This window comes from Panulirus ornatus, chromosome 19 (genome assembly GCF_036320965.1).
Source record: "Panulirus ornatus isolate Po-2019 chromosome 19, ASM3632096v1, whole genome shotgun sequence".
Taxonomy (NCBI): Eukaryota; Metazoa; Arthropoda; class Malacostraca; order Decapoda; family Palinuridae; genus Panulirus; species Panulirus ornatus.
In genome coordinates this window covers 19,467,466-19,493,976 of record NC_092242.1, presented here as the reverse complement: position 1 = coordinate 19,493,976, position 26,511 = coordinate 19,467,466, and the positions used below count along the sequence as shown (strand labels likewise).

At 42.4% G+C, this 26,511-nt stretch overlaps 1 protein-coding gene across 1 annotated transcript in view; it reads left to right on the top strand.

The window, feature by feature from the left end:
• Nucleotides 1-8,830: 8,830 nt before the first annotated feature.
• Nucleotides 8,831-26,511, top strand: part of LOC139755428 (xaa-Pro aminopeptidase 1-like) — a 39,006-nt gene continuing 21,325 nt past the window's right edge. Inside the window, exons 1-8 of the mRNA XM_071673727.1 lie at nucleotides 8,831-8,989; nucleotides 17,620-17,761; nucleotides 18,672-18,747; nucleotides 19,502-19,681; nucleotides 20,144-20,255; nucleotides 22,940-23,050; nucleotides 24,163-24,300; nucleotides 25,270-25,393. Of these exons, the coding sequence (XP_071529828.1) occupies nucleotides 8,893-8,989; nucleotides 17,620-17,761; nucleotides 18,672-18,747; nucleotides 19,502-19,681; nucleotides 20,144-20,255; nucleotides 22,940-23,050; nucleotides 24,163-24,300; nucleotides 25,270-25,393 (980 nt within the window). The 5' untranslated portion in view covers nucleotides 8,831-8,892. The remainder of the gene's footprint in view (nucleotides 8,990-17,619; nucleotides 17,762-18,671; nucleotides 18,748-19,501; nucleotides 19,682-20,143; nucleotides 20,256-22,939; nucleotides 23,051-24,162; nucleotides 24,301-25,269; nucleotides 25,394-26,511) is intronic.

Below are 26,511 nucleotides of genomic sequence, written 5' to 3'. Positions count from 1 at the left end.
TATACACATGTACATAATTCATACTTGCTGCCTTTATTCATTCCCGTTGCCACCCCGCCACACGTGAATGATAACCCCCTACCCCCGCATGCGCGCGAGGTAGCGCTAGGAAAAGACAACAAAGGCCACGCTCAGTCTCTAGCTGTCATGTATAATGCACCGAAGCCACAGCTCCCTTTCCACATCCACGCCCCACAAAACTTTCCATGGTTTACCCCCAAATGCTTCACATGCCCTGGTTCAATCCATTGACAGCAAGTCGACCCCGGTATACCACATCGTTCCAATTCACTCTATTCCTTGCACGCCTTTCACCCTCCTGCATGTTCAGGCTCCGATCGCTCAAAATCTTATTCACTCTATCTTTCCACGTCCAATTTGGTCTCTCACTTCTCTTCGTTCTCTCCACCTCTGACACATATATCCTCTTTGTCAATCTTTCCTCGCTCATTCTCTCCATGTGACCAAACCATTTCAAAACACCCTCTTCTGCTCTCTCAACCACACTCTTTTCATTACCACAAATCTCTCTTATCCTTTCATTACTTACTCAATCATATCACCTTCACGCCACATATTGTCCTCAAACATCTCATTTCCAACACATCCTCCCTCCTCCGCACAACTCTATAGCCCACCCCTCGCATCCATATAACATTGTTGGAACCACTATTCCTTCAAGCATAACCATTCTTGCTTTCTGAGATAATGTTCTCGCCTTCCACACATTTTTCAACGCTCCCAGAACTTTCGCCTCCTTCCCCACCCTGTGACTCACTTCCGCTTCCATGGTTCCATCCGCTGCCAAATCCACTCCCACATACCTAAAACACTTCACCTCTCCAGTTTTTCTCCATTCAAACTTACCTCCCAATTGACTTGTCCCTCAACCCTACTGTACTTAATAACCTTGTTCTTATTCACATTTACTCTCAGCTTTCTTCTTTCACACACTTTACCAAACTCAGTCACCAGCTTCTGCAGTTTCCCACCCGAATCAGCCACCAGCGCTGTATCATCAGCGAACAACAACTGACTCACTTCCTAAGCTATCTCATCCACAACAGACTGCATGCTTGCGCCTCTTTCCAAAACTCTTGCATTCACCTCCCTAACAACCCCATCCATAAACAAATTCAACAACTATGGAGACATCACGCACCCCTGCCGCAAACCTACATTCGCTGAGAACCAATCACTTTCCTCTCTTTCTACTCGTACACATGCCTTACATCCTCGATAAAACTTTTCACTGCTTCTAACAACTTGCCTCCCACACCATATATTCTTAATACCTTCCACAGAGCATCTATATCAATTCTATCATATACCTTCTCCAGATCCATAAATGCTACATATAAATCCATTATCTTTCCTAAGTATTTCTCACATACATTCTTCAAAGCAAACACCTGATCCACACATCCTCTACCACTTTTGAAACCACACTGCTCTTCCCCAATCTGATGCTCTGTACATGCCTTCACCCTCTCAATCAATACCTTCTAATAAAATTTCCCAGGAATACTCAACAAACTTATACCTCTGTAATTGAAGCACTCACCTTTATCCCCTTCGCTTTTGTACAATGGCACCATGCATGCATTCCGCCAATCCTCAGGCACCTCACCAAGAGTCATACATGCATTGAATATCCTTACCAACCAGTCAACAACACAGTCACCCCCATTTTTAATAAATTCCATTGCAATGCCATCCAAACCCGCTGCCTTGCCCGCTTTCATCTTCCGCAAAGCTTTTACTACCTCTTCTCTGTTTACCAAATCATTTTCCCTAACCCTCTCACTTTGCACACCACCTCGACCAAAACACCCTATATCTGCCACTCTATCATCAAACACATTCAACAAACCTTCAAAATACTCACTCCATCTCCTACTCACATCACCACTACTTGTTATCACCTCCCCATTAGCCCCCTTCACCGATGTTCCCATTTGTTCTTTTGTCTTACGCACTTATTTACCTCCTTCCAGAACATCTTTTTATTCTCCCTAAAATTTAATGATACTCTCTCTCCCTAACTCTCATTTGCCCTTTTTTCACCTCTTGCACCTTTCTCTTGACCTTCTGCCCCTTTCTTTTATACATCTCCCAGTCATTTGCATTATTTCCCTGCAAAAATCGTCCAAATGCCTCTCTCTTCTCTTTCACTAATAATCTTACTTCTTCATCCCTACCACTCACTACCCTTTCTAATCATCCCACCTCCCACGCTTCTCATGCCACAAGCATCTTTTGCGCAAGCCATCACTGCTTTCCTAGATACATCCCATCCCTCCCCCACTCCCCTTACGTCCTTTGCTTTCACCTTTTTCCATTCTGCACTCAGTCTCTCCTGGTACTTCCTCACACAAGTCTCCTTCCCGAGCTCACTTAATCTCACCACTCTCTTCACCCCAACGTTCTCTCTTCTTTTCTGAAAACCTCTACATATCTTCACCTTCGCCTCCACAAGATAATGATCAGACATCCCTCCAGTTGCACCTCTCAGCACATTAACATCCAAAAGTCTCTCTTTCGCGCGCCTGTCAATTAACACGTAATCCAATAACGCTCTCTGGCCATATCTCCTACTTCCATACGTATACTTACGTATATTTCTCTTTTTAAACCAGGTATTCCCAATCACCAGTCCTTTTTCAGCACAAAAATCTACAAGTTCTTCACCATTTCCATTTACAACACTGAACACCCCGTGTACACCAATTATTCCCTCAACTGCCACATTACTCACCTTTTTATTCAAATCACCCATCACTATAATCTGGTCTCGTACATCAAAAGTACTAACACACTCACTCATCTGCTCCCAAAACACTCTCATGATCTTTCTTCTCATGCCCAGGTGCATATGCACCAATAATCATCCATCTCTCTTCATCCACTTTCAGTTTTACCCATATCAATCTAGAGTTTACTTTCTTACACTCTATCTCATACTTTCACCACTCCTGTTTCAGGAGTAGTGCTACTCCTTCTCTTGCTCTTGTCCTCTCACCAACCCCTGACTTTACACCCAAGACATTCCCAAACCACTCTTCCCCTTTACCCTTGAGCTTTGTTTCACTCAGAGCCAAAACATCCAGGTTCCTTTCCTCAAAATACTACCTATCTCTCCTTTTTTCTCATCTTGGTTACATCCACACACATTTAGACAACCCATCTGAGCCTTCGAGGAGGATGAGCACTCCCCGCGTGACTTTTGTTTCCCCATTTAGAAAGTTGCCTTCTTTGACACGTGAGGAATGCGTGGGAAGTATTCTTTCTCTCCTATCACCAGGGATAATATATATATATATATATATATATATATATATATATATATATATATATATATATCGACACGCAAGGAATACGTGGGAAGTATTCTTGCTCCCCTATCCCCAGGGATATATATATATATATATATATATATATATATATATATATATATATATATATATATATATATATATATATATATATATATATATATATCATCAGCGGAGATACAAGAAAGAAATATAAGTCAGCTGATATACAACGAAGAGACGTAGCTAAGACGCCATTTGATAAACTCGTGATTGTCCAAGACAGACAACGAGCGTTTCATAAACTTATTATGTGGACAAGAAGGGGAATTGTTTACAAATTTTATCATCAATAAAGCTATCCAATTTGTATAGACCTTCACTAATATTAAGGTTATAATTCATTGTATTTGATAACAGAAAACTGAATGATATTTCTCGTGGTACTGGAGTTAAAGTTAATAACTGAGATTGCATTACTCCAGTCAATACAATGATCGTAGTTTTTAACGCGATCAAAAAAGGCATTTGGTTCTTGTTCTGTTTTTATACTATATCTGTGTTGCTTAAGTCTAACAGAAAGATCCTTACCAGTCTGCCGAACATAAAACTTTTCACAATTTCTACATGGTACTTTATAGATGCATCCAGGAGAATTTTCTCCACCATGGTCAGGAGGCCAGCTGTCAATAGGCCATATCTGTAATTATCTTCCTGACGATTTATATGAAAACATGAAGGTGAACTTCCCGTATTAGCACTAAGCTTTACTTCCATGACTCTAAGACCAGAAATACTCTTAAGATACTCACAATGAATGCAGCTTAGTGGGCCATTTCTTTTACCAGAAATATTATCAATATCGTCCACGTGTCCGATGATAAGAGAGGATAAACAACCGGAGTTCATGTGCAGTAGGAACATTGCAGACTAACCATTTTTCCGAGGAATCCTGTCGGGGAAATCCAGTCTCGGTAGGTATTCCCGGCTGGTCTAGGTGAGACCAGAGAGGGAGGAAGGGTCTTTGACTGCAAGCACGCACGTCAGAGACAGGTTGTCACACTAGCACTGTTCTCAGTCCTCCCTCATGAACGTGGACGTTTATAATCTCTCACGATGATAAACGCCGAAGACTGAAACTTTACGAAGCGATGGACTTAAAGAAAAAAAAAGAAGAAAGCAGCCTTGCATGACCTCACCTAAATCAACGCGAGTCAAACCGAGCCAAATATTCTCCTCACTTAAAAACTGACTTTGTTGAAAGTTAGCTTTACCTCAAGTAACCTTAGTCGAACCCAACCAACGCTAGCAGGAGAGTCGTGATGTAGTCTTGTGAGGTATTTGTGTACAGTCGCCTCACATGACATTGTCTGGGACGAGAGGTAGTGTGTTCAACAAGGGGGAAGGGGGGGGGGGATGATATAATACTACTGTAAACAGAATCTATTTCAGCTGTAGAGTTGTAGACCGCTGGATGGAGCCTAACTCCAGGTGTTGTAGATCTTTTAAACGTAACAACACCTTTCCAGGAGAGAGAGAGAGAGAGAGAGAGAGAGAGAGAGAGAGAGAGAGAGAGAGAGAGAGAGAGAGAGAGAGAGAGAGAGAGTTCCATCCATATTAACACAGTTATACACTGTCAGAACTGAGCCTCCCATTCCTAGAATATGTCAGAACAAGATGGCAATAAGGCCCTCGCGTCCACACTCTTCTATTGACCGTCCATGGCAATGTAGCCTCATCAACATTCTGCCAACTGTTGTGTCAGAGTGGAGGGCGGTGGAAGTGACTCCCACTTTACCATCCTAAGTCTACTGAACGAGGAGCTATGAGATGTGTTCTCCATGAAGGAACTTCGTCATAAACCATCATGTACGTCTCTTGTTATCTGTCCTTCCTATGTACTCCAATGCAGGTGATGTTGTACTCAGCCTTATGTGTTACCTGACACCAGTTATCAAAACCCACTTCCCACCATGACACTGCACATAGTTAAGACTCTCCTTCCTAAAAAAACTGCGAGGAAACGTAACCTTCCCTCCAAACAGCTGAACCCAGTACGTTCCAGACAAATTCACAGAGGAAATCCAAATTTCCATTTGTGTTCGTACTGCAACGGTTATCATCAGAGTAAATTTCTCGAGTCACACAGGTTTGACGTCCATCACGCTGGTAAATAAGATAATCAAAGGAAAATAAAAAAAAAAAGGAATAAAAAGACAAGGAGCTAAGAATTAGAGAGCCTCTAACGGCTAATTTTGCAAAATTTCTGCTTAAAAAATTACATGAAAAATATTTTGCTATTAAACTTTAATTCAAATGAGCTGATATACAATATATCTCTAGAGATAAGTTCTGCAGATGGCGTTATTTGGCATCATACATGCCTCGTAAACGATGGAGCATGAAAGAAAACGGACGTCAGCTAGACCGTAACCCATTATTACGATCGGTTCTCAGGTTTTGTGGGCGTGACGACCCATTGTAAGTCTTCCACTGTGACTGACTGTCTGTGACTCCGGCCAAGAATAGGACTGGTCAGTTTATGGCTATATAATAACATTTATAGCCGGAGGCGCCTCGGTAGCCAATGCCTTTCCACAAGGTCGTGCGAAGCTAAACTTGAGGCGGTCTGGAAACACCCTAACTTCGTCGGAGAGAGAGAGAGAGAGAGAGAGAGAGAGAGAGAGAGAGAGAGAGAGAGAGAGAGAGAGAGAGAGAGAACTCTTTTTCATCTTCAGGATCGCTTACGAACTATTGTTACCAAGACGGGTTATCAACACCGTCTCTCCCAGCGAACACTGATACCAGCCAACCCGAGCGTCACCACAGACCATGAACACTTGATGTGAATTTCTCCAGCGCTGGGGGAAATAAAACAAGGGAAGAAATTACATTTTGTATTTGCTTTCTTTTGTGTGTGTGTGTGTGTGTGTGTGTGTGTTTTGGTTATGACATATATAAGATCCTCGCGAGCATTATATATTCTTGAGTTGCCAAGGATTCATGTAAAGAAGAAGGTGAAGAGGAGTATATATTGATATATTTTTTTACGAAAGCTTGCTTGTCCATCTCCCTGACATCTGGGAGTGTTTTTGAGTTCGACTCTCTCGTCTTCAATGTGGGGGTGTCCCACCTTGCGACCCCCACCCCAGTCTACTCAGCTATGGCTGGAGACCAACACAACACAAATGAATTGGGAGTTCATATGCGGTTGTAGTTAATGTTGACCATATCACTCTCATATGTGGCGTAGGTGAGAACAGATAGATAGATAGATAGGCAGATAGATAGATAGATAGATAGATAGATAGATAGACACATAGATAGATATATAGATAGATAGATAAATTCACCATTAAAAACGTCAAATATATGGTAGGTTATTCATGCTAGTAAAATCAAGACTGTGAACGAGAGGTCAATAAGCCTATGCAAAATAGCAAGACCAAGAAAGGTCAGCCAACAGAAGGTCACGTGATATAGGAAAGGTCAGCAAACACAAGGTCACGTGATATAGGAAAGGTCAGCAAACACAAGGTCACGTGATATAGGAAAGGTCAGCAAACACAAGGTCACGTGATGTAGGAAAGGTCAGCAAACACAAGGCCACGAAGAAGGTCAGCAAACACAAGGTCACGTGATGTAGGAAAGGTCAGCAAACACAAGGCCACGGGATATAGGAAAGGTCAGCAAACACAAGGTCACGTGATATAGGAAAGGTCAGCAAAAACAAGTCCACGTGATATAGGAAAGGTCAGCAAAAACAAGGCCACGTGATATAGGAAAGGTCAGCAAAAACAAGGCCACGTGATATAGGAAAGGTCAGCAAAAACAAGGCCACGTGATATAGGAAAGGTCATCACATTGATCAGAGGACATCATGTATACAATAGGCCACCGATTTCATGCTGGGGTCACCGAGAATGTTACGAAGAAAAAAAATCCTCCAATCACCAGATTCGTGTTGGGTCACCAGGCTGCGTCAGCACACGTGTCATCTTCACCTCGCTCCAAGATAACCCTCACAACACTATGTCATCTTCACCTCGCTCCAAGATAACCCTCACAACACTATGTCATCTTCACCTCGCTCCAAGATAACCCTCACAACACTATGTCATCTTCAACCTCGCTCCAAGATAACCCTCAAAACACTATGTCATCTTCACTTTCTCTAGTTCCCACCCTCCCCCCCCCACACACTTGATTACTTCCTTTTCTTTTTCCTCTTGTTATCATACACAAACTTTGCGTTCTTTTTAGATCACGTCTCTTGTTCTTGTGAATATAACATGTGTTCTCAGATCACGTCTCTTGTTCTTATGCATATAACTTGTGTTCTTCTTAGAACACGTCTCTTGTTCTTGTGAATATAACATGTGTTCTTCTCAGATCACGTCTCTTGTTCTTGTGAATATAACATGTGTTCTTCTCAGATCACGTTTCTTGTTCTTATGCATATAACATGTGTTCTTCTCATATAATGTTTCTTGTTCTTGTGAATATAACATGCGTTCTTCTCCGATCATGTCTCTTGTTCTTGTGAATATAACATGTGTTCTCAGATCACGTCTCTTGTTCTTATGCATATAACTTGTGTTCCTCTCATATAATGTATCTTGTTATTAGGCATAGAACCTGTGTTCTCCTCAGATGGCGACGTAGAAACACATGTTGATGATGATGATGGTCAGTGCGATTTCACTGGTACAGTGGCAGCAATAATAACAGCATGATGACGTTATACAGCAAAATTTATGAGAAAGATAACTCGAATATCACGTGACTGTAATTGGCACCTTAACGGCCTTTAGATAGTTTAGGTCGGGTCATGTGATAGTTAGGTCAGGACTTATGATGGTTAGGTCAAGACATGTGGTGATCAGGTTAAGGCACATGGTAATGAGGTCAGGACACATGGTAGTTAAGTCAAAACTCACGGTAGTTGCATCAGAAAACATGGTAAAGTCAAACCTCGTGATAGTTAGGTCAGATTACATGTTGGTTAGGTCAAAACACACGGTAGTTCGGTCAGAACACATATTGGTTAGGTCAAAATACACAGTAATTAGGCCAGAACACATGGTAGATAGGCCAGAACACATGTTAGTTACGTCAGAACATGTGACAGACAGGCCAGAATACGTGGCAGTAGATCGGATCACGTGATAGTTAGGTCAAAAACATATGGTAGTTAGATCAACACACATGGTAATTAAGTCAGAACATACGATAGTTGGATAACATGATGTACAGTTAAGCCCGAAAAGAATGTTGTGGTCCAGTGTCAAGCCGTCGCTCACTATCACTTGAAGTCTTATCATTCAACCACAATCAGAATCAGGTGGATATGTTCTCTCCCAGTAGCAGCCGGCCCCATAAACACCCCCCTCCCCCGCTCTACCCTTCCACACACACATACACACCCCTTTATACGCCCGGTTGGCCATGCCAAGAGGGAGGCATGTACCTGGCAACTTGTATCCCGGCTGGACACTTTCCCAGGAACTTTGAAGGTCACTTCGATGGGGTGGGCTGGGCGTTGTTTATAAGGCCTCCTCTTCTGACGGTGACGAAGATGGTTCAGCAGCAGATCGTCCGACCGTCAGCTGTGATGAAGATGTCGCCGACCGTAGTGCTCAACGCTGTGGCTCTGGTCCTCTTCTTGGGGCATGGTAAGAGGTGGGAGGGGGTTAAGGGTTACAGGTCAGGTCCATCCACTGTGTTGTATAAGCAAAATCATCTCCCGTCTGTTTCTGTTTTGATGTCAAACTCACTAGAAGAGTTTATTGTATTGAGCTGATAGAAATACTATTCACAGCTGAATAGACTTTGCATACATTCCTGAGATCTTTTGAATGTTTAGAAAACGTTCTGATGTTAATGTTGTCAACAGAAGTAGGAACTCAGACAGCAGTGTTAGTCTTCAGGTCCCATTCTGTAATACTATGGTATGTGCTTTGTAAATCTAGAACTTGAGAGTCTTGTTTCTTGACACTGCAGGAGGAATGATCCAGTTTCAAATCATACAAGCGTATTTTTGAGCTGTCGCTTTATGTTAGGCGGTACAGTAGCGAGTGAATTACACCAGTAGCCATCTTTATAAAACAATGTGTGTGTAAATCCGATGATTTACGTTCGCCACAGGTGGTCTGGTCTAGAAGCAGGCATGAGGCTGTATACCGACAGACATATTTTTTTTAGACATATTCGCCATTTCCCGTATTGACACGGTAGCGCTGGGAAAAGACAGAAAAATGACTTCATTCGCACACATGCATTATCCTGCTTGTTATGTATAATGCATTGCAACCAGAGCCCCTTATCCACAAGCAGGCACTACGGAGTTTTCCATTGTTTCCTTCAACCTTCTACTATACCTTGCTTCGGCACGTCGTTCCCTTTATACCACATCGCCCCAATTCCCCCTATCCTTTACAAGCCTAGCACCCTCTTGCATGTTCAGGTCCAGAACATTCAAATTATTTTTCTTTCACTCCATCCTTCCACCTGTTTCGTGGTTTCCCCCAGTTTCCTTGTTCCCTCTACTCCTGACATCCATACATACCCTTTTAGTTATCTTCTTCATGTGTCAAAAATAGTTTCAGCACATCCCCTTCAGCTCTCTCATGCATACTTATATATACTATGACTCTCTAACCTTATACATACCATGACTCTCTTACCTTATACATACTATGACTCTCTTACCTTATACATACCATGATTCTCTTACCTTATACAGACCATGACTCTCTTACCTTATACATACCATGACTCTCTTACCTTATACATACCATGACTCTCTTACCTTATACATACCATGATTCTCTTACCTTATACGGACCATGACTCTCTTACCTTATACATACCATGACTCTCTTACCTTATACATACCATGACTCTCTTACCTTATACATACCATGACTCTCTTACCTTATACATACCATGATTCTCTTACCTTATACGGACCATGACTCTCTTACCTTATACATACCATGACTCTCTTACCTTATACATACCATGATTCTCTTACCTTATAATTTCTTATGTGATCAGCCCTCCTCACATTACGCATTGTCTCCAAGCATCACATATCCAACACATCCGACCTCATCTTTACATTTTCGTCTAAGCCCCACGCCTCGTATCCATACATCACCGACGGGTCTTCTCTACCATCAAACATACCCATCTTTTAACACTCATGAAGGTAGCGACCTTTTTCCTCACATTTCTTAGTGCCCCCAGGGCCTTCGCCTCCTCACCAATCCTCAAGCCCACTTCAGTTCCCATGATTTCATTTGTTACCATGTCCACCACCATATCTAAAACTCATAATTTCCTCCATTTTTTCTCCATTCAAACTCACATTCCAAATAACTTTATCTCTCCACTGCTAAAGCTATTACCTTGCTTTTATTCACATTTACTCGCAACTCTTTTCTTTCAAAAACACTTCCCTAAACTCAGACACCGGCACCTAGCTGCTGCAGTGTCTCACTCGAATCTGCCACCAGCACTGTCATCCGCAAACAACAACTGACCCACCTCACGGGGCGCTCATCCCCACCAGAGTGCATCTCAGTTTTTCTCTCCAAGACGCTTGCAATCGCCTCCCTCACCGTCTTATCCATAAACAACTCAGACAGGCTGAGGTTACATCACATACCCCTGCCGCAGACTCACGGTCACCATCCCCTGTTCCTACTCGCACACACGCCTCACACTTTTCTAACTACTTCGAGCAACTTTTCTCTAACACTAGTTATTCGCAACGCTTTCCACAGGAAGTCTCTATCAACCCGATCATACGTTTTCTTCATATTCAGACACGCCATATATAAGTCCCTTTGTTTCTCTATTTCTCACATACATTCTTCAAAGTAAATACCTGATCCACACTTCCTCTACCACTATGTAAGTCACGTCGTTCCTTCGCAACCTGAAACTCTTGTGTATGGGCGCCACCGCCCGCATATTCGTTACTCTCCCGCACAACTTATCAGATACGCCCAGCAAATGTATACCTCTGGAATTTGAACTTTCACCTTTGTCTCCATTGCCTTTATGGTACAATGACACTGTAGGGGCATTCCGCCAATCATTATGATCCCTACATACACTGAGAATCCTAACTGCCAATTTTGACTGCCACTGAAAAGACGAAATACATGGTTTACGTAGCGCTTCCAAGAACAGAGACCTCGCCATTACATTTCTCCTCCGTTCCCTCTCATATTAGACTGAACCATCATGATCATGTTGACAGAATGGCCAAATGAGCGTGTCCCGAAGCCAGATGTAGAGCTCAGCCTAGACATACCATTATAGCTGTACTGTCATCCAATACGTATCAATTCTTGATGGTTTCGGTGAATCGACTCAGACATACTGTGTGACCAGGTAGCTCTAGCATCAAGCATTATCACAAGCACTAACCTACCATACATCCCTGTGGAAAGCGTAGCCCCAGAACTAGACACTATGATATTGTAACAGGCAGGAACAACATGGGGTACAACATTCATATCCTGGCAGACACAACTTCATCCTAGGGTCGATAAACCTCGGTGTACGTCATCTCACATACCATAGAAGTGATCTCAACAACACTACACACAGACTGCTCCTAACTGACTGATCCTTACTGAGCCTTACGGTGGGAAATATTGTGAACTTTCTGAATACTTTCTTAATACTGACGTACTTGAGGATAGTCTAATCTTGTGCAGCTTAGCAGTGTAAACGATTGTCTATGACTTGTCCCTTGTACTGCTCTGCCCTACATGTTCATTCGCGCTAACCCAACTTCTATGATTTTCCTTATATGTTACTCTCCTGTCTGTATGGGAACACATGGGAAGGACAGATGACAGAAAGTCTAACGGTCTATGGTTATATCTGCGGTCCTTATCTTATCAGCGGTAGACACATGACTCTTCAGCAGAGAGGACCAATATATGATTTTATCTTGGCCCGACGAATCATGTGTGAGTCTACTGAGAACATGAGGCTCTCAGCCAACCTGTGATATTTCTATGTACTGCTATACACATAGACACAGACACATACACGCACACAATATATATATATATATATATATATATATATATATATATATATATATATATATATATATATATATATATGTATATATATATATATATATATATATATATATATATATATATATATATATATATATATATATATATATATATATATATATATATATATATATATATATATATATATATATGAATATATATATATATATATATATATATATATATATATATATATATATATATATATATATATATATATATATATTTACTTATTTTGCTTAGTCGCTGTCTCCCGCGTTTGCGAGGTAGCGCAAGGAAACAGACGAAAGAAATGGCACAACCCACCCCCATACATATGCATATACATACACGTCCACACACGCAAATATACATACTATAATCTCAATGTACACATATATATACACACACAGACACATACATATATACCCATGCACACAATTCACACTGTCTTCCTTTATTCATTCCCATCGCCACCTCGCCACACATGGAATACCATCCCCCTCCCCCCTCATGTGTGCGAGGTAGCGCTAGGAAAAGACAACAAAGGCCCCATTCGTTCACACTCAGTCTCTAGCTGTCATGCAATAATGCCCGAAACCACAGTTCCCTTTCCACATCAGGCCCCACAAAACTTTCCATGGTTTACCCCAGACGCTTCACATGCCCTGATTCAATCCACTGACAGCACGTCAACCCCGGTATACCACATCGATCCAATTCACTCTATTCCTTGCCCGCCTTTCACCCTCCTGCATGTTCAGGCCCCGATCACTCAAAATCTTTTTCACTCCATCTTTCCACCTCCAATTTGGTCTCCCACTTCTCCTCGTTCCCTCCACCTCCTCACACCACACAGTCCTCAAACATCTCATTTCCAGGACATCTATCCTCATGCGCACAACTCTATCCATAGCCCACGCCTCGCAACCATACAACATTGTTGGAACCACTATTCCTTCAAACATACCCATTTTTGCTTCCGAGATAATGTTCTCGACTTCCACACATTCTTCAAGGCTCCCAGGATTTTCGCCCCCCTCCCCCACCCTATGATCCACTTCCGCTTCCATGGTTCCATCCGCTGCCAGATCCACTCCCAGATATCTAAAACACTTTACTTCCTTTAGTTTTTCTCCATTCAAACTTACCTCCCAATTGACATGACCCTCAACCCTACTGTACCTAATAACCTTGCTCTTATTCACATTTACTCTTAACTTTCTTCTTTCACACACTTTACCAAACTCAGTCACCAGCTTCTGCAGTTTCTCACATGAATCAGCCACCAGCGCTGTATCATCAGCGAACAACAACTGACTCACTTCCCAAGCTCTCTCATCCACGACAGACTTCATACTTGCCCCTCTTTCCAAAACTCTTGCATTCACCTCCCTAACAACCCCATCCATAAACAAATTAAACAACCATGGAGACATCACACACCCCTGCCGCAAACCTACATTCACTGAGAACCAATCACTTTCCTCTCTTCCTACACGTACACATGCCTTACATCCTCGATAAAAACTTTTCTCTGCGTCTAACAACTTGCCTCCCACACCATATATTCTTAATACCTTCCACAGAGCATCTCTATCAACTCTATCATATGCCTTCTCCAGATCCATAAATGCTACATACAAATCCATTTGCTTTTCTAAGTATTTCTCATATACATTCTTCAAAGCAAACACCTGATCCATACATCCTCTACCACTTCTGAAACCACACTGCTCTTCCCCAATCTGATGCTCTGTACATGCCTTCACCCTCTCAATCAATACCCTCCCATATAATTTACCAGGAATACTCAACAAACTTATACCTCTGTAATTTGAGCACTCACTCTTATCCCCTTTGCCTTTGTACAATGGCACTATGCACGCATTCCGCCAATCCTCAGGCACCTCACCATGAGTCATACATACATTAAATAACCTTACCAACCAGTCAACAATACAGTCACCCCCTTTTTTAATAGATTCCACTGCAATACCATCCAAACCTGCTGCCTTGCCAGCTTTCATCTTCCGCAAAGCTTTTACTACCTCTTCTCTGTTTACCAATTCATTTTCCCTAACCCTCTCACTTTGCACACCACCTCGACCAAAACACCCTATATCTGCCACTCTATCATCAAACACATTCAACAAACCTTCAAAATACTCACTCCATCTCCTTCTCACATCACCACTACTTGTTATCACCTCCCCATTAGCCCCCTTCACTGAAGTTCCCATTTGCTCCCTTGTCTTACGCACTTTATCTACCTCCTTCCAGAACATCTTTTTATTCTCCCTAAGATTTAATGATACTCTCTCACCCCAACTCTCATTTGCCCTCTTTTTCACCTCTTGCACCTTTCTCTTGACCTCCTGTCTCTTTCTTTTATACATCTCCCACTCAATTGCATTTTTTCCCTGCAAAAATCGTCCAAATGCCTCTCTCTTCTCTTTCACTAATAATCTTACTTCTTCATCCCACCACTCACTACCCTTTCTAATCAACCCACCTCCCACGCTTCTCATGCCACAAGCATCTTTTGCGCAATCCATCACTGATTTCTTAAATACATCCCATTCCTCCCCCACTCCCCTTACTTCCATTGTTCTCACCTTTTTCCATTCTGTACTCAGTCTCTCCTGGTACTTCCTCACACAAGTCTCCTTCCCAAGCTCACTTACTCTCACCACCCTCCTCACCCCAACATTCCCTTAAGTTGGCAAATTAATCGTTGTATAGAGTTGAACCCAAACCTCCTCTTGACACCAAGAACCTTTTAGTTTTCCCTTTTACTTATGATTCTAAAATACTTCCCATATTGCTTAAATCCTTTAATGGAAATGTTGCCATCAGCAACAATAATACTATAAAGAATTTCTTGATCAGGAACTCACTTGGAAGTTCTGCAGGCTGTGATTACAGAGTACCCTGTAAAAATTGTGATATGTCTTATGTTGAGCAGACTGGTTAAGATCTTTCTGTTAGACTTAAGCAACATAGATGTATAAGAACAGGACAAGAATCAAATGCCTTGTTTGATCACGTTAGAAATTATGATCGCTGTATTGACTGGAATAATGCCATCTCAATTATCAACTCTAACTCTCGTACCACGAGAAATATCGTTGAATCTTCTGTTATCAAATACACAAAAAATTCTAACATTGATATTTGTGAAGGTCTATACAAATCGGTTAGCCTTATTGTTGATAAAATTTGTAAAAAGTTCCCTTTCTTGCCCACATGATAAACTTTATGATACGCATGTTGCCAAACTTGAACGCACCCGACCTTCATTCGGGCAGTCACTTGTTTACCAAATGGTGATTATTACACGAAAGTGTACTCGGGAACTTGTCGTGTTTCATTTCCCCGTGAATTACATGGAATAATACATACATACATACATACATATATATATATATATATATATATATATATATATATATATATATATATATATATATATATATATTTCTTTTTTTTTTCTTTTTTTTTGCTTTGTCGCTGTCTCCCGCGTTTCCGAGGTAGCGCAAGGAAACAGACGAAAGAAATGGCCCAACCCACCCATACACATGTATATACATACGTCCACACACGCAAATATACATACCTAAACAGCTTTCCATGGTTTACCCCAGACGCTTCACATGCCCTGATTCAATCCACTGACAGCACGTCAACCCCCGTATACCACATCGATCCAATTCACTCTATTCCTTGCCCTCCTTTCACCCTCCTGCATGTTCAGGCCCCGATCACACAAAATCTTTTTCACTCCATCTTTCCACCTCCAATTTGGTCTCCCACTTCTCCTCGTTCCCTCCACCTCCAACACATATATCCTCTTGGTCAATCTTTCCTCACTCATTCTCTCCATGTGACCAAACCATTTAAAACACCCTCTTCTGCTCTCTCAACCACGCTCTTTTTATTTCCACACATCTCTCTTACCCTTACGTTACTTACTCGAGCAAACCACCTCACACCACACATTGTCCTCAAACATCTCATTTCCAGCACATCCACCCTCCTGCGCACAACTCTATCCATAGCCCACGCCTCGCAACCATACAACAATGTTGGAACCACTATTCCTTCAAACATACCCATTTTTGCTTTCCGAGATAATGTTCTCGACTTCCACACATTCTTCAAGGCTCCCAGGATTTTCGCCCCCTCCCCCACCCTATGATCCACTTCCGCTTCCATGGTTCCATCCGCTGCCAGATCCACTCCCAGATATCTAAAACACTTTACTTCCTCCAGTTTTTCTCCATTCAAACTTACCTCCCAGTTGACTTGACCCTTAACCCTACTGTACCTAATAACCTTGCTCTTATTCACATTCACTCTTAACTTTCTTCTTTCACACACTTTACCAAACTCAGTCACCAGCTTCTGCGGTTTCTCACATGAATCAGCCACCAGCGCTGTATCGTCAAACAACAACTGACTCACTTCCCAAGCTCTCTCATCCCCAACAGACTTCATACTTGCCCCTCTTTCCAAAACTCTTGCATTCACCTCCCTAACAACCCCATCCATATATATATATATATATATATATATATATATATATATATATATATATATATATATATATATATATATATATATATATATATATATATATATATATATATATATATATATCTTTCTTTCTTTCAAACTATTCGCCATTTTCCGCATTAGCGAGGTAGCGTTAAGAACAGAGGACTGGGCCTTTGAGGGAATACCCTCACCTGGCCCAATTCTCTGTTCCTTCTTTTGAAAAAAAAAAAAAAACGAGAGGGGAGGATTTCCAGCCCCCCGCTCCCTCCCCTTCTAGTCGCCTTCTACGACACGCAGGGAATACGTGGGAAGTATTCTTAATCCCCTATCCCCAGGGATAATATATATATATATATATATATATATATATATATATATATATATATATATATATATATATATATATATATATATATATATTTCTATACATTTTCCCCGTGGACTCATAGGAATATACTTGATCACGCGCAAAATTGTGATCCTTTCCTATATATATATATATATATATATATATATATATATATATATATATATATATATATATATATATAGTGACTCAACAAGTAGTTTGTGTGTCTGTGTATCAAATACATTTGGTCCTGAGCCCTAAGGTCATCGTGCTGTACCTGACTCTTCCTCTGCATTTCCCCTTACAGGCTCAGGCGGGACGGTGGTGCGCAGAGAGTACCCAGATGTGCCCCTTGACCTGAGCATGACCCTGGACGTGACCCTGGATGACCGGTACAACTGTGGCGAGGGCGACCCACAGCCGCCGAACAGAGTGGACACAGCCGAGAGGTGGGTTGCCGGGAGAGGATCGGGGAATGACGGAGAGTGCGTGGCTAGATTGATGGTAAAAGTGTGGTGAGGCTGGGTGTGTGTGTTTGTGTGTGTGTGTGTGGGAGTTGATGGCTAAGGTAGGGGAAGTGTTGGAGACTGATACCAGAAGACCTGATGGTGTATGATGCGTGTGTCTGCTGGAGGACAGTGCATGGGAAACCCAGATAACGGTGGGTTGGATGGTCTGTGGGTGGATGGTCCGTGGGTTGGTGGCCCTTTAGATGGATGGTCCGTTGATGGATGGCCCTCTAGTTGGATGGTCCGTTGTTGGAAGATCCTCAGCAAACTGTATGGTTGTTTGGTCCTTAGGTTAATTGACCATGACCAGATGGTTCACGAGAGGATAATCTGTAAGTGGATACTCTGTGTCTGGATGGTTTGAGGATGGATATATTCTGCACGTGGATGGCTCGTAGGTCGATGTTCCGTAAGCGGATTGTTCATCTGTACATGCCCCATGGATAGATGGTCTATACGTCAATGGTAATACCGGGACGGTCTACAGGCGGATAATCTACAAGCGTATGGTAATAGTTTGTTGGTCCATAGGTGGATGGGGCACTAGTGGATGGTTCGTGGGTAGGAGGTTACTCCAATCGGGAGAGTAAGAAATTGCTGGGACTTGAGGATGATGAAAATGAGACGATCCTCGAGCACGACGGTGCCACCATGATCAAGGATAGTGTCGTCCTGCTCAAGATGTTGAAGGCACTCAGTAAAACAAAAGACTTTTAGTCAAAATATGGACGACGAGGTGGTACCACGAGAACGAACGAATATCTAGTTGCTGTAGCCTGGCCATAAATGCAATAAATGCTTATTATATGTTTATCTTCTTTATTGTTTAGTGATGAGTTCGAACCTTTAGGGTAGCCCGACTGAGGCAGGAGATAGCCAACTACGGTCTGGACGCCTACATCATCCCTACCAGCGATGCTCATCAGGTGGGTGCGTGTGGCCAGCACTAAGGGAAGTCATGCTCAAGGCCAAGGTAAGTGACAGGTACAGCTCGCCCTGTGGTGCCCTCCCTCTAAGGTGATCCAGTCTTAAACGGTGAATCTCAACGAAGGAAGTACATATACAGCGGTGACTATTTTGCTCGTCCAATGGTTAAAGTAATCACCAGAAATTCGTCTTCTTGTAAATAAACTAGGATTGTCCAGCATGCTCGTAGAGTCATTGGACAAGCAAGCACCGGCGTATTTCGTTAGGTTGAGTGAACAATGGGGCAGCGAAGCTATCTGTTTGTAGGGTGAGAGAACATGTTGATGCTCCTTTTACTTGCTTGTAGAACTGAGTCAGGTGTTCGTAGACTGACTTATAGGTGCGATGATTATTTCCATTAAGCTTGTCGATTTTGTGCCAACTTCTTGTAGAACTTAGGAGCGAGGATACACAACCCAACTGCTAACGCCCTTGTGTGCAGGGCTTACAGTTGCCACCTGCTTGTAACTTGTTAGTGAGAGAGCAAAGCACCATTAACCCACCTGCTTGTAGACACTGACCTCCTGTCTGTAGACAGTGACCCACGTACTTGCACATACTAATCCCCTTTGCTTGTAGATACCAACTCCTCTCCTTGCAAACCCCTTCACCTTCCCACCCCACCCACTAATAACCAGTAGACCACATCAACCCCGCCCAGTCTATGCTGCACACACCACCCACACCCGACCAAAAGGCTCGACCTTCCTACAGAATGAGTTCGTGGCTCCGGCCGACCAGAGGCGGAACTACATCTCTGGTTTCTCTGGAAGTTCCGGCGTGGCTGTGGTCACCATGAGCCAGCAGGCACTCTGGACGGACGGGAGGTACTTCCTGCAGGCGGATGAACAGCTCGACTGCCACTGGCTCCTCATGAAGTCCGGACTCCCCGGGGTAAGTCCACACTACTGGTACGAAAGTCCGGACTCCCGTGGGTAACTCCACGCTCCTGCGACGAATAAGATCACTCTTAAAAAAAGACGATGGTGGTGGGGGTAACGTTGATGTGGACAGAAGTGGTGGTAAGAGATACTAAGTGTTATCTGGTGCAAGTATACGTACCAGAGAGAGAGAGAGAGAGAGAGAGAGAGAGAGAGAGAGAGAGAGAGAGAGAGAGAGAGAGAGAGAGAGAGAGAGTATTCTAGCTATATATTCGAGTGTCAACATAATTATACTAAAGCACCGTGTACGGCACAGTAAGTCCTGGTGCCTGAGCCGTGTGTGTGTGTGTGTGTGTGTGTGTGTGTGTGTGTGTGTGTGTGTGTGTGTGTGTGTGTGTGTGTGTGTGTGTGTGTGTGTGTGTGTGTGTGTGTTATACAGCGAGCTAACCTGACCCTGTGTCTCTCCCTGGGACAGGTGCCGTCCCTCATGACGTGGCTGCAGCAGGTATTGCCGACGGGGTCCCGCGTCGGGGCCGACCCAACCCTCTTCAGCGCTCAGACCTGGGAAAGCTATGCTCTCTCCCAAGGTGAGACTCTCTCTCTCTCTCTCTCTCTCTCTCTCTCTCTCTCTCTCTCTCTCTCTCTCTCTCTCTCTCTCTCCCACCCCACCAGACAGTGATGCGGATGCAGGCATAAGAACTCGTCACACCTAAGTCTAAAGATAGCCATATCATACCACCAACAGTCCCCTTACAAGTAAGAATCACTCGAAGAAATTGCATGGAATTTACATAAATATTAGATCCACCCAAAATAAAATAGATGAATTGCATTGTTTGGTAAACCGTGAACACGTTGATATCATTAGTTTAACAGAGACATTTCTGAACACAGAAAAAAAAGAAACCGATCTAATTCGCGAGTACAATCTACCAAACTACAAATCATTAGTAAAGCATAAAGACTTGTCCAGGAGGAGGAACTGCACTGTATGTAATGATTTACCTAAACCCCATCAAAATTCAGACTACAACATCTGGTGCTCTTGAACACTTGTGTGTGATCACATTAACACAGAATCTTACAAACTTTACATAAACGTCGTCTATATACGCCCTAATCAGGAGCCAGATGTTGACAATGTCATGCACGAGAGTTTACAACGAGCAATACAAGATAGACTCGATCATTGTTGGGATTTTAATCTTATAAAAATCAACTGGCAAATTGTCTCAGGTGTAGAAAGTGAATCTGCTACACTTATCAACTTTATCAAAGACATTTTTCACAACCAAACCGTCACCGAGCCGACGAGGGAAGCTAAAATACTCGATTTAGTTCTTGCATCCCAGGAGTTCCGAGCGACTAACACCCGTGTTGAACATCTAGGCACTTGTGACCATAATATGGTTACGTTCGACGTATATATCAAAACCGACTCTCCTAAAACCTAACCTCAAAAGAACAGATTTTAATAGGCTGCGCTACACATTAAAGAGTCTCACCTTTGTTGGTTCATGTCCAGAGGAATTATGAGCCAGTTTTAAGCGTCAGTTTATGTATCATCAAGTCGCATTCATCCTCATGCACGATACAAATGATTAAACTAACAACAAGCCTCAATGGTACTCAAAAGATTTTGCGATACATACGGCGCAGAAATTAACTCTACAAGCTTGAGAAAACATTGCAACGCATTATAACACAATCAGAAGGCACGTGAAAGGTCTTGTCAATGAAGCCAAGAGAGAACACGAAGTGAGTATTGCAAGAGAAAGTAATAGAGATTCTAAAGAATTTCATATATATATATATATATATATATATATATATATATATATATATATATATATATATATATATATATCAATAATAAGAAACGTATAAGAGGTGGAACAGGAACCTTAGTAAACATGGATGGGAACCCAGTGTGGACGATAAGAGCGTAGCCACAACCCTGAACAAGATGTTATCAGTTCTGTTTTTATGCTAGAAAGCAACGACACGAATTTTGAGATAGTGATAAATATCACTCACGCGATACAAGAATTTACCATCACAGTTAGAGAAGTACCAACACCGATAGATATGTTGAAGACTAATAAAAGCCCAGGTCCTGATCGTGTCTCTCCACGAGAGAATAAAAACGTCAAACACGAAATTGCCGGACCGTTAACCCAGATTTTCAATAGATCGCCAGGATGGTATACACACAGGACAGGAGACTGGCTGACGTCACTCCTATATACAAAAAGGGAAGCTGCGAATTGCTTGGTAATTCCCGCCTTATTAGCCTCACATCAATCATATGTAAACTTCTGGAGTCGATTATTAAAGATAAAATCGTAGCCCATCTGGAATAACACAACCTGACCAATAATACACAGCATGGTTTTAAAAGGCGTAGATCATGCCTTACAAACCTCCTTGAACCTTATCAAACATCATTCATTGCCAACGACTAAAGCAATAAATATAACATTTCTGGTCTTCCAGAAAGCATTCGACAAAATTCCCCTCGGGAATTCTTTTCCCCCCACTTACAAAACTCAGAAAATATTTTTATCTTCTATCTTCCTCTAGTTTCCTCTATATTTAGTCCTTAGGATATCTGAGTTCGCTTGATTACTTTTTCTTCTATTTCTTACCATAATTACCATACCAATCACGTGTTAGTGCTTCTTTTTGTGAGGAGCGAGGAAATGTAACGCAAATGGGATTATAGATTTATGATAGACATGAAGCTGTGACAGCCGTCGATCCTGGTCTCTGACATTGGTTAAACTCTGGAGTACGACGGCACGGCGTTGAGCACGACTGCACGACTCTTGAGCACGAGGATACAACCGTTGAGCACGACGGTACGACTCTAGCTTATGATAGACTGGCCTTTGACCTGACTCTTCAACCAGATCACACTTTGGAGCTCAGGCAACCTGGGTAGTCGACACTTTGTGACAATCAACTCACTTTGTAAATAGGGTAACCCAGACTAGACGACAAGTTTTTGGCCATGCTAACCTGGCCAGATATCAAGTTTATGGCCACGTTGACCTCGCCAGGACTCACTTTAGAGCCAAGTTAACCTAGCCAGCCCATACTCTACAGCCAAGTTAACCTAGCCAGTCCACACTTTATAGCCAAGTTAACCTAGCCAGTCCACACTTTACAGCAAAGATAACCAAGCCAGTCCGCACTTTTTAGCGAAGACAACCTACCTGGCCAACACTTTATAGTATAAATAACCCAAATGAACCACCCACACCTGCAGCTCCGAGCATCGAGGTGGTGGCCGAGGAGACCAACTTGGTGGACGTCATCTGGACGGATCGTCCACCTTACTCGACTGAACCGGCCTTCGTCCTGGGGATGGAATTTGCAGGTGGGTATTTTCAGCCTTCTGAAAAGCATAGATATAATCAGCACTCGAGATCATTATTGTGAACGCCTGTGCGCTGTAAGAAAGTACGGAATGGTGCTTCAGAGATGAAGATATATCTTTTTTTTTCGAAAATGAACTTGAACAGTAAAAATTTAGATAAATGAAATTCTATTTGTGTTTAATCTAATGAGTGTTTGAAACTGTTAGTGTGAAGAGATTTGTGTCCAATCGTCGTAAATCCTTCCTTAATAAACCAGGTCCTTTATGAACAGAGGATCTATTCCCATGCAAGTCTGTTCTTGATCTGATGGGCGATCATTTCCTGTTTTCATGTCAAAGACATCTATTTGCTATTCTTATTCATCAGACAGCAATCTATTATTCTAATTTGCCAGAAGGACAGATTTACTTCGATAGAAATAAAAAAAAAAAAGGTTTAATGTTCTCTCTGCCATTAAATCATAGTAAATATGGCCGTATAATTAGCGACTTTCCTTCAAGGAGAGTTACGTTAACGTGAGCCTGAAGCCTTTTACAGGTGTAGCATAGTGATAGCCTAACACGTACAAGTTTCAAAAGATCGTATAATCGTAAACTCTGCTTTTCTTTGTCAGCTCAGTATCAAGTTTAGCTTTTGATAAAACCAACCACAGGTTCCTGTAAAGATGGGATCCTAAATTTGATTTGACTACGAGAAAGAAAAGTGTTTACCTCTGAAAATAGAATTATAAATGGAATGATATAGAATAGAGGAATAGAAAACGTTGTTATAGAATAGAGTGTTGTGGTCGACTGAATGAAGCTGCCAAATAACGTCATGAATGCTAGTCCTTTGGAAAGTTTCAGACACAAGTTTATATGAATGCCTGCATGACTGATAATCAACTGGGTGTAAAAAGGATGCTGCTTCTCATGGGTCCCCCAGCCTCACCGGAAAAGTTGGCACACGTACCCTCAAACAGCAGCGGTTGTGGTTCTCCTCTCCCTCTTCAACAGATGTTACTCTCGATTTCAGCTCCTGAGAACTGAGAACCAGTAGATCTGTAGTTTCCTATATCATGAAGACCATATGGTTTCGGAAGCAACATATTCCTCGTCTGTCTCTCCCTCAGGGAAGTCTTGGGAGGACAAGGTGATGGAGGTGAGGGGAGTGTTGTCTCGGACGAATGTGGACGCTCTGGTGGTGACCACTTTAGACGAGGTGGCTTGGCTCCTCAACCTGCGCGGCCACGACATCCCATATAACCCAGGTAAGACGTCCATCCTGTAGCTTTACAGTTATGGCATGTGAGGTACAGTGGCGCTCCCTCCTGGAGTAAGATAAGGTATAGCTCAAAAAAAGTTGTTTACACTTGGGGTAAGATAAGATAGAGCTTACAAAAATTGTTTACACAAGGCAAGATAAGACAGATTTCACATAAAGACCTGTGTACAGTTGGCTTGGGAAGAGACAAAGTTCACATTAAGATTCTTGTTTGCATTTGGTGTAAGATAATACAACCTCACATACGAAGTTTTTTACGTAAACTAGGCTGAACATAAGATAGAGCTGACATTAGACAGTTTGTAATGTAGATTGCTATGTACAGTTGCTACGTAATCTAAGGTTAGCTTACAGTATACCTAATATTTTCCCGCTTGCTTGGGATGTGCAGCACTTCTGTTAGATCAAATCACTGTCGTTAGACTGATTAACATGCTTTTGATTGATTAATGCTCTTAGATTAGATTAATGCTCTTAGATTAGATTAATGCCTTTCGATTAGATTAATGCTCTTAGATTAGATTAATGCTTTTAGATTAGCTTAATGCCTTTAGATTAAAGCTGGGCTATCAAATTAGATTAGGATCATGAATCCGTGTCATGAAAATTGCATTAATGTCAGCAATCTGTGGTGTTCGATTGAATTAGTGCCTCAAATCTGTGCCGATATATCTGAACAATGTCAAAAATCTGTCATTAGATCAAGCCCATACCATCAGTAGTTTGTATCAGAACACTGTCGTAAATCTGTCATTACATTAGATCAGTGTCATAAATCTGTACCATTATATAAAAACAGTGCCATAAATCTGTGCCATTATACTAGAACAGTTTCATAAATCTTTGCCTCTTGATTAAGTCAGTGCCACAAATCTGTGCCTTTAGATTAAGTCAGTGCCACAAATCTGTGCTATGACATTAGATCAGATCTACGTTGTCTTTTTCCTCACCTCAGTGTTCCGTAGTTACGTGCTCGTCACAAATAACTCCGTCACGCTATACACGCCCGCTGACAAGGTGACGCCAGAGGTGGAATCCCACCTCCATGCCGGTGACTGTGCCACTGTGAACTGCGTCACGTGAGTGTTACCTGGGAGTGCGTCACGTGTGTTACCTGGGAGTGCGTCACGTGAGTGTTACTTCAGAGTGCGTTGCGTGAGTGTTACCTAAGAGTGCGTCATAAGAGATCACTGGGGAGTGTGTGACGTGAGTGCCACTAGTTAGTGCGTCACATGAAATCCACCATGGATGGAGTGTGTGACGAGAGTGCCACCAGGGAATGCGTGACTGAAGTGTTACTTGGGCCTTATGTGAGCTTTACCAAGGAGCTGCACTTCACGTTAGGACAGCCTCACGTCCTCGAAACGTCCTCAAGAAATTGTAGTCACTTATTTTCTTTATACTTTTGCTTCCTTGTGTTGAGGTGCATCTTCGCTTCATGATCCCTGAGTCTTGACATGATCCTTGAGTCTGGTTATTATCTTCCGCTAAACCTGGTCGTCCACACCAGTGTACCTGGTCGTCTCCACCAATGCACCTGGTCGTCCCCAACAGTGTACCTGGTCGTCCACACCAGTGTACCTTGTCGTCCACACCAGTGTACCTGGTCGTCCCCACCAGTGTACCTGGTCGTCCACACCAATGTACCTGGTCGTCCCCACCAGTGTACCTGGTCGTCCACACCAATGTACCTGGTCGTCCACACCAATGTACCTGGTCGTCCACACCAATGTACCTGGTCGTCCCCACCAGTGTACCTGGTCGTCCCCACCAGTGTACCTGATTGTCCACACCAATGTACCTGGTCGTCCCCACCAGTGTACCTGGTCGTCCCCGCCAGTGTACCTGGTCGTCCATACCAATGTACAAAGTCTTTCCCAGCTGCTGTACCTGATCGTCATGAATGAATAAACATATACATGAAAAACTATTTATTGAATTCAGGCAGCCATTCATCTTGAGCTATACAGATGAAGAATCATATAATTGAGAGGTCATAATGGTTGCTAGTTAATCATAAAAGAGTTGAAGATCAAGGTGGGGCTGGATACTTCTACGCTTTGGATAAACAAACAAGTGAAGTTTATCTATATATTATAGAAAGTTTTACATAGCAAATTCTACAGTTTATATGTCATACGTTTAGTGGTGAATGGTTGAGCATTATGTGATATAAAGTTATATACTGGCTGAAGTG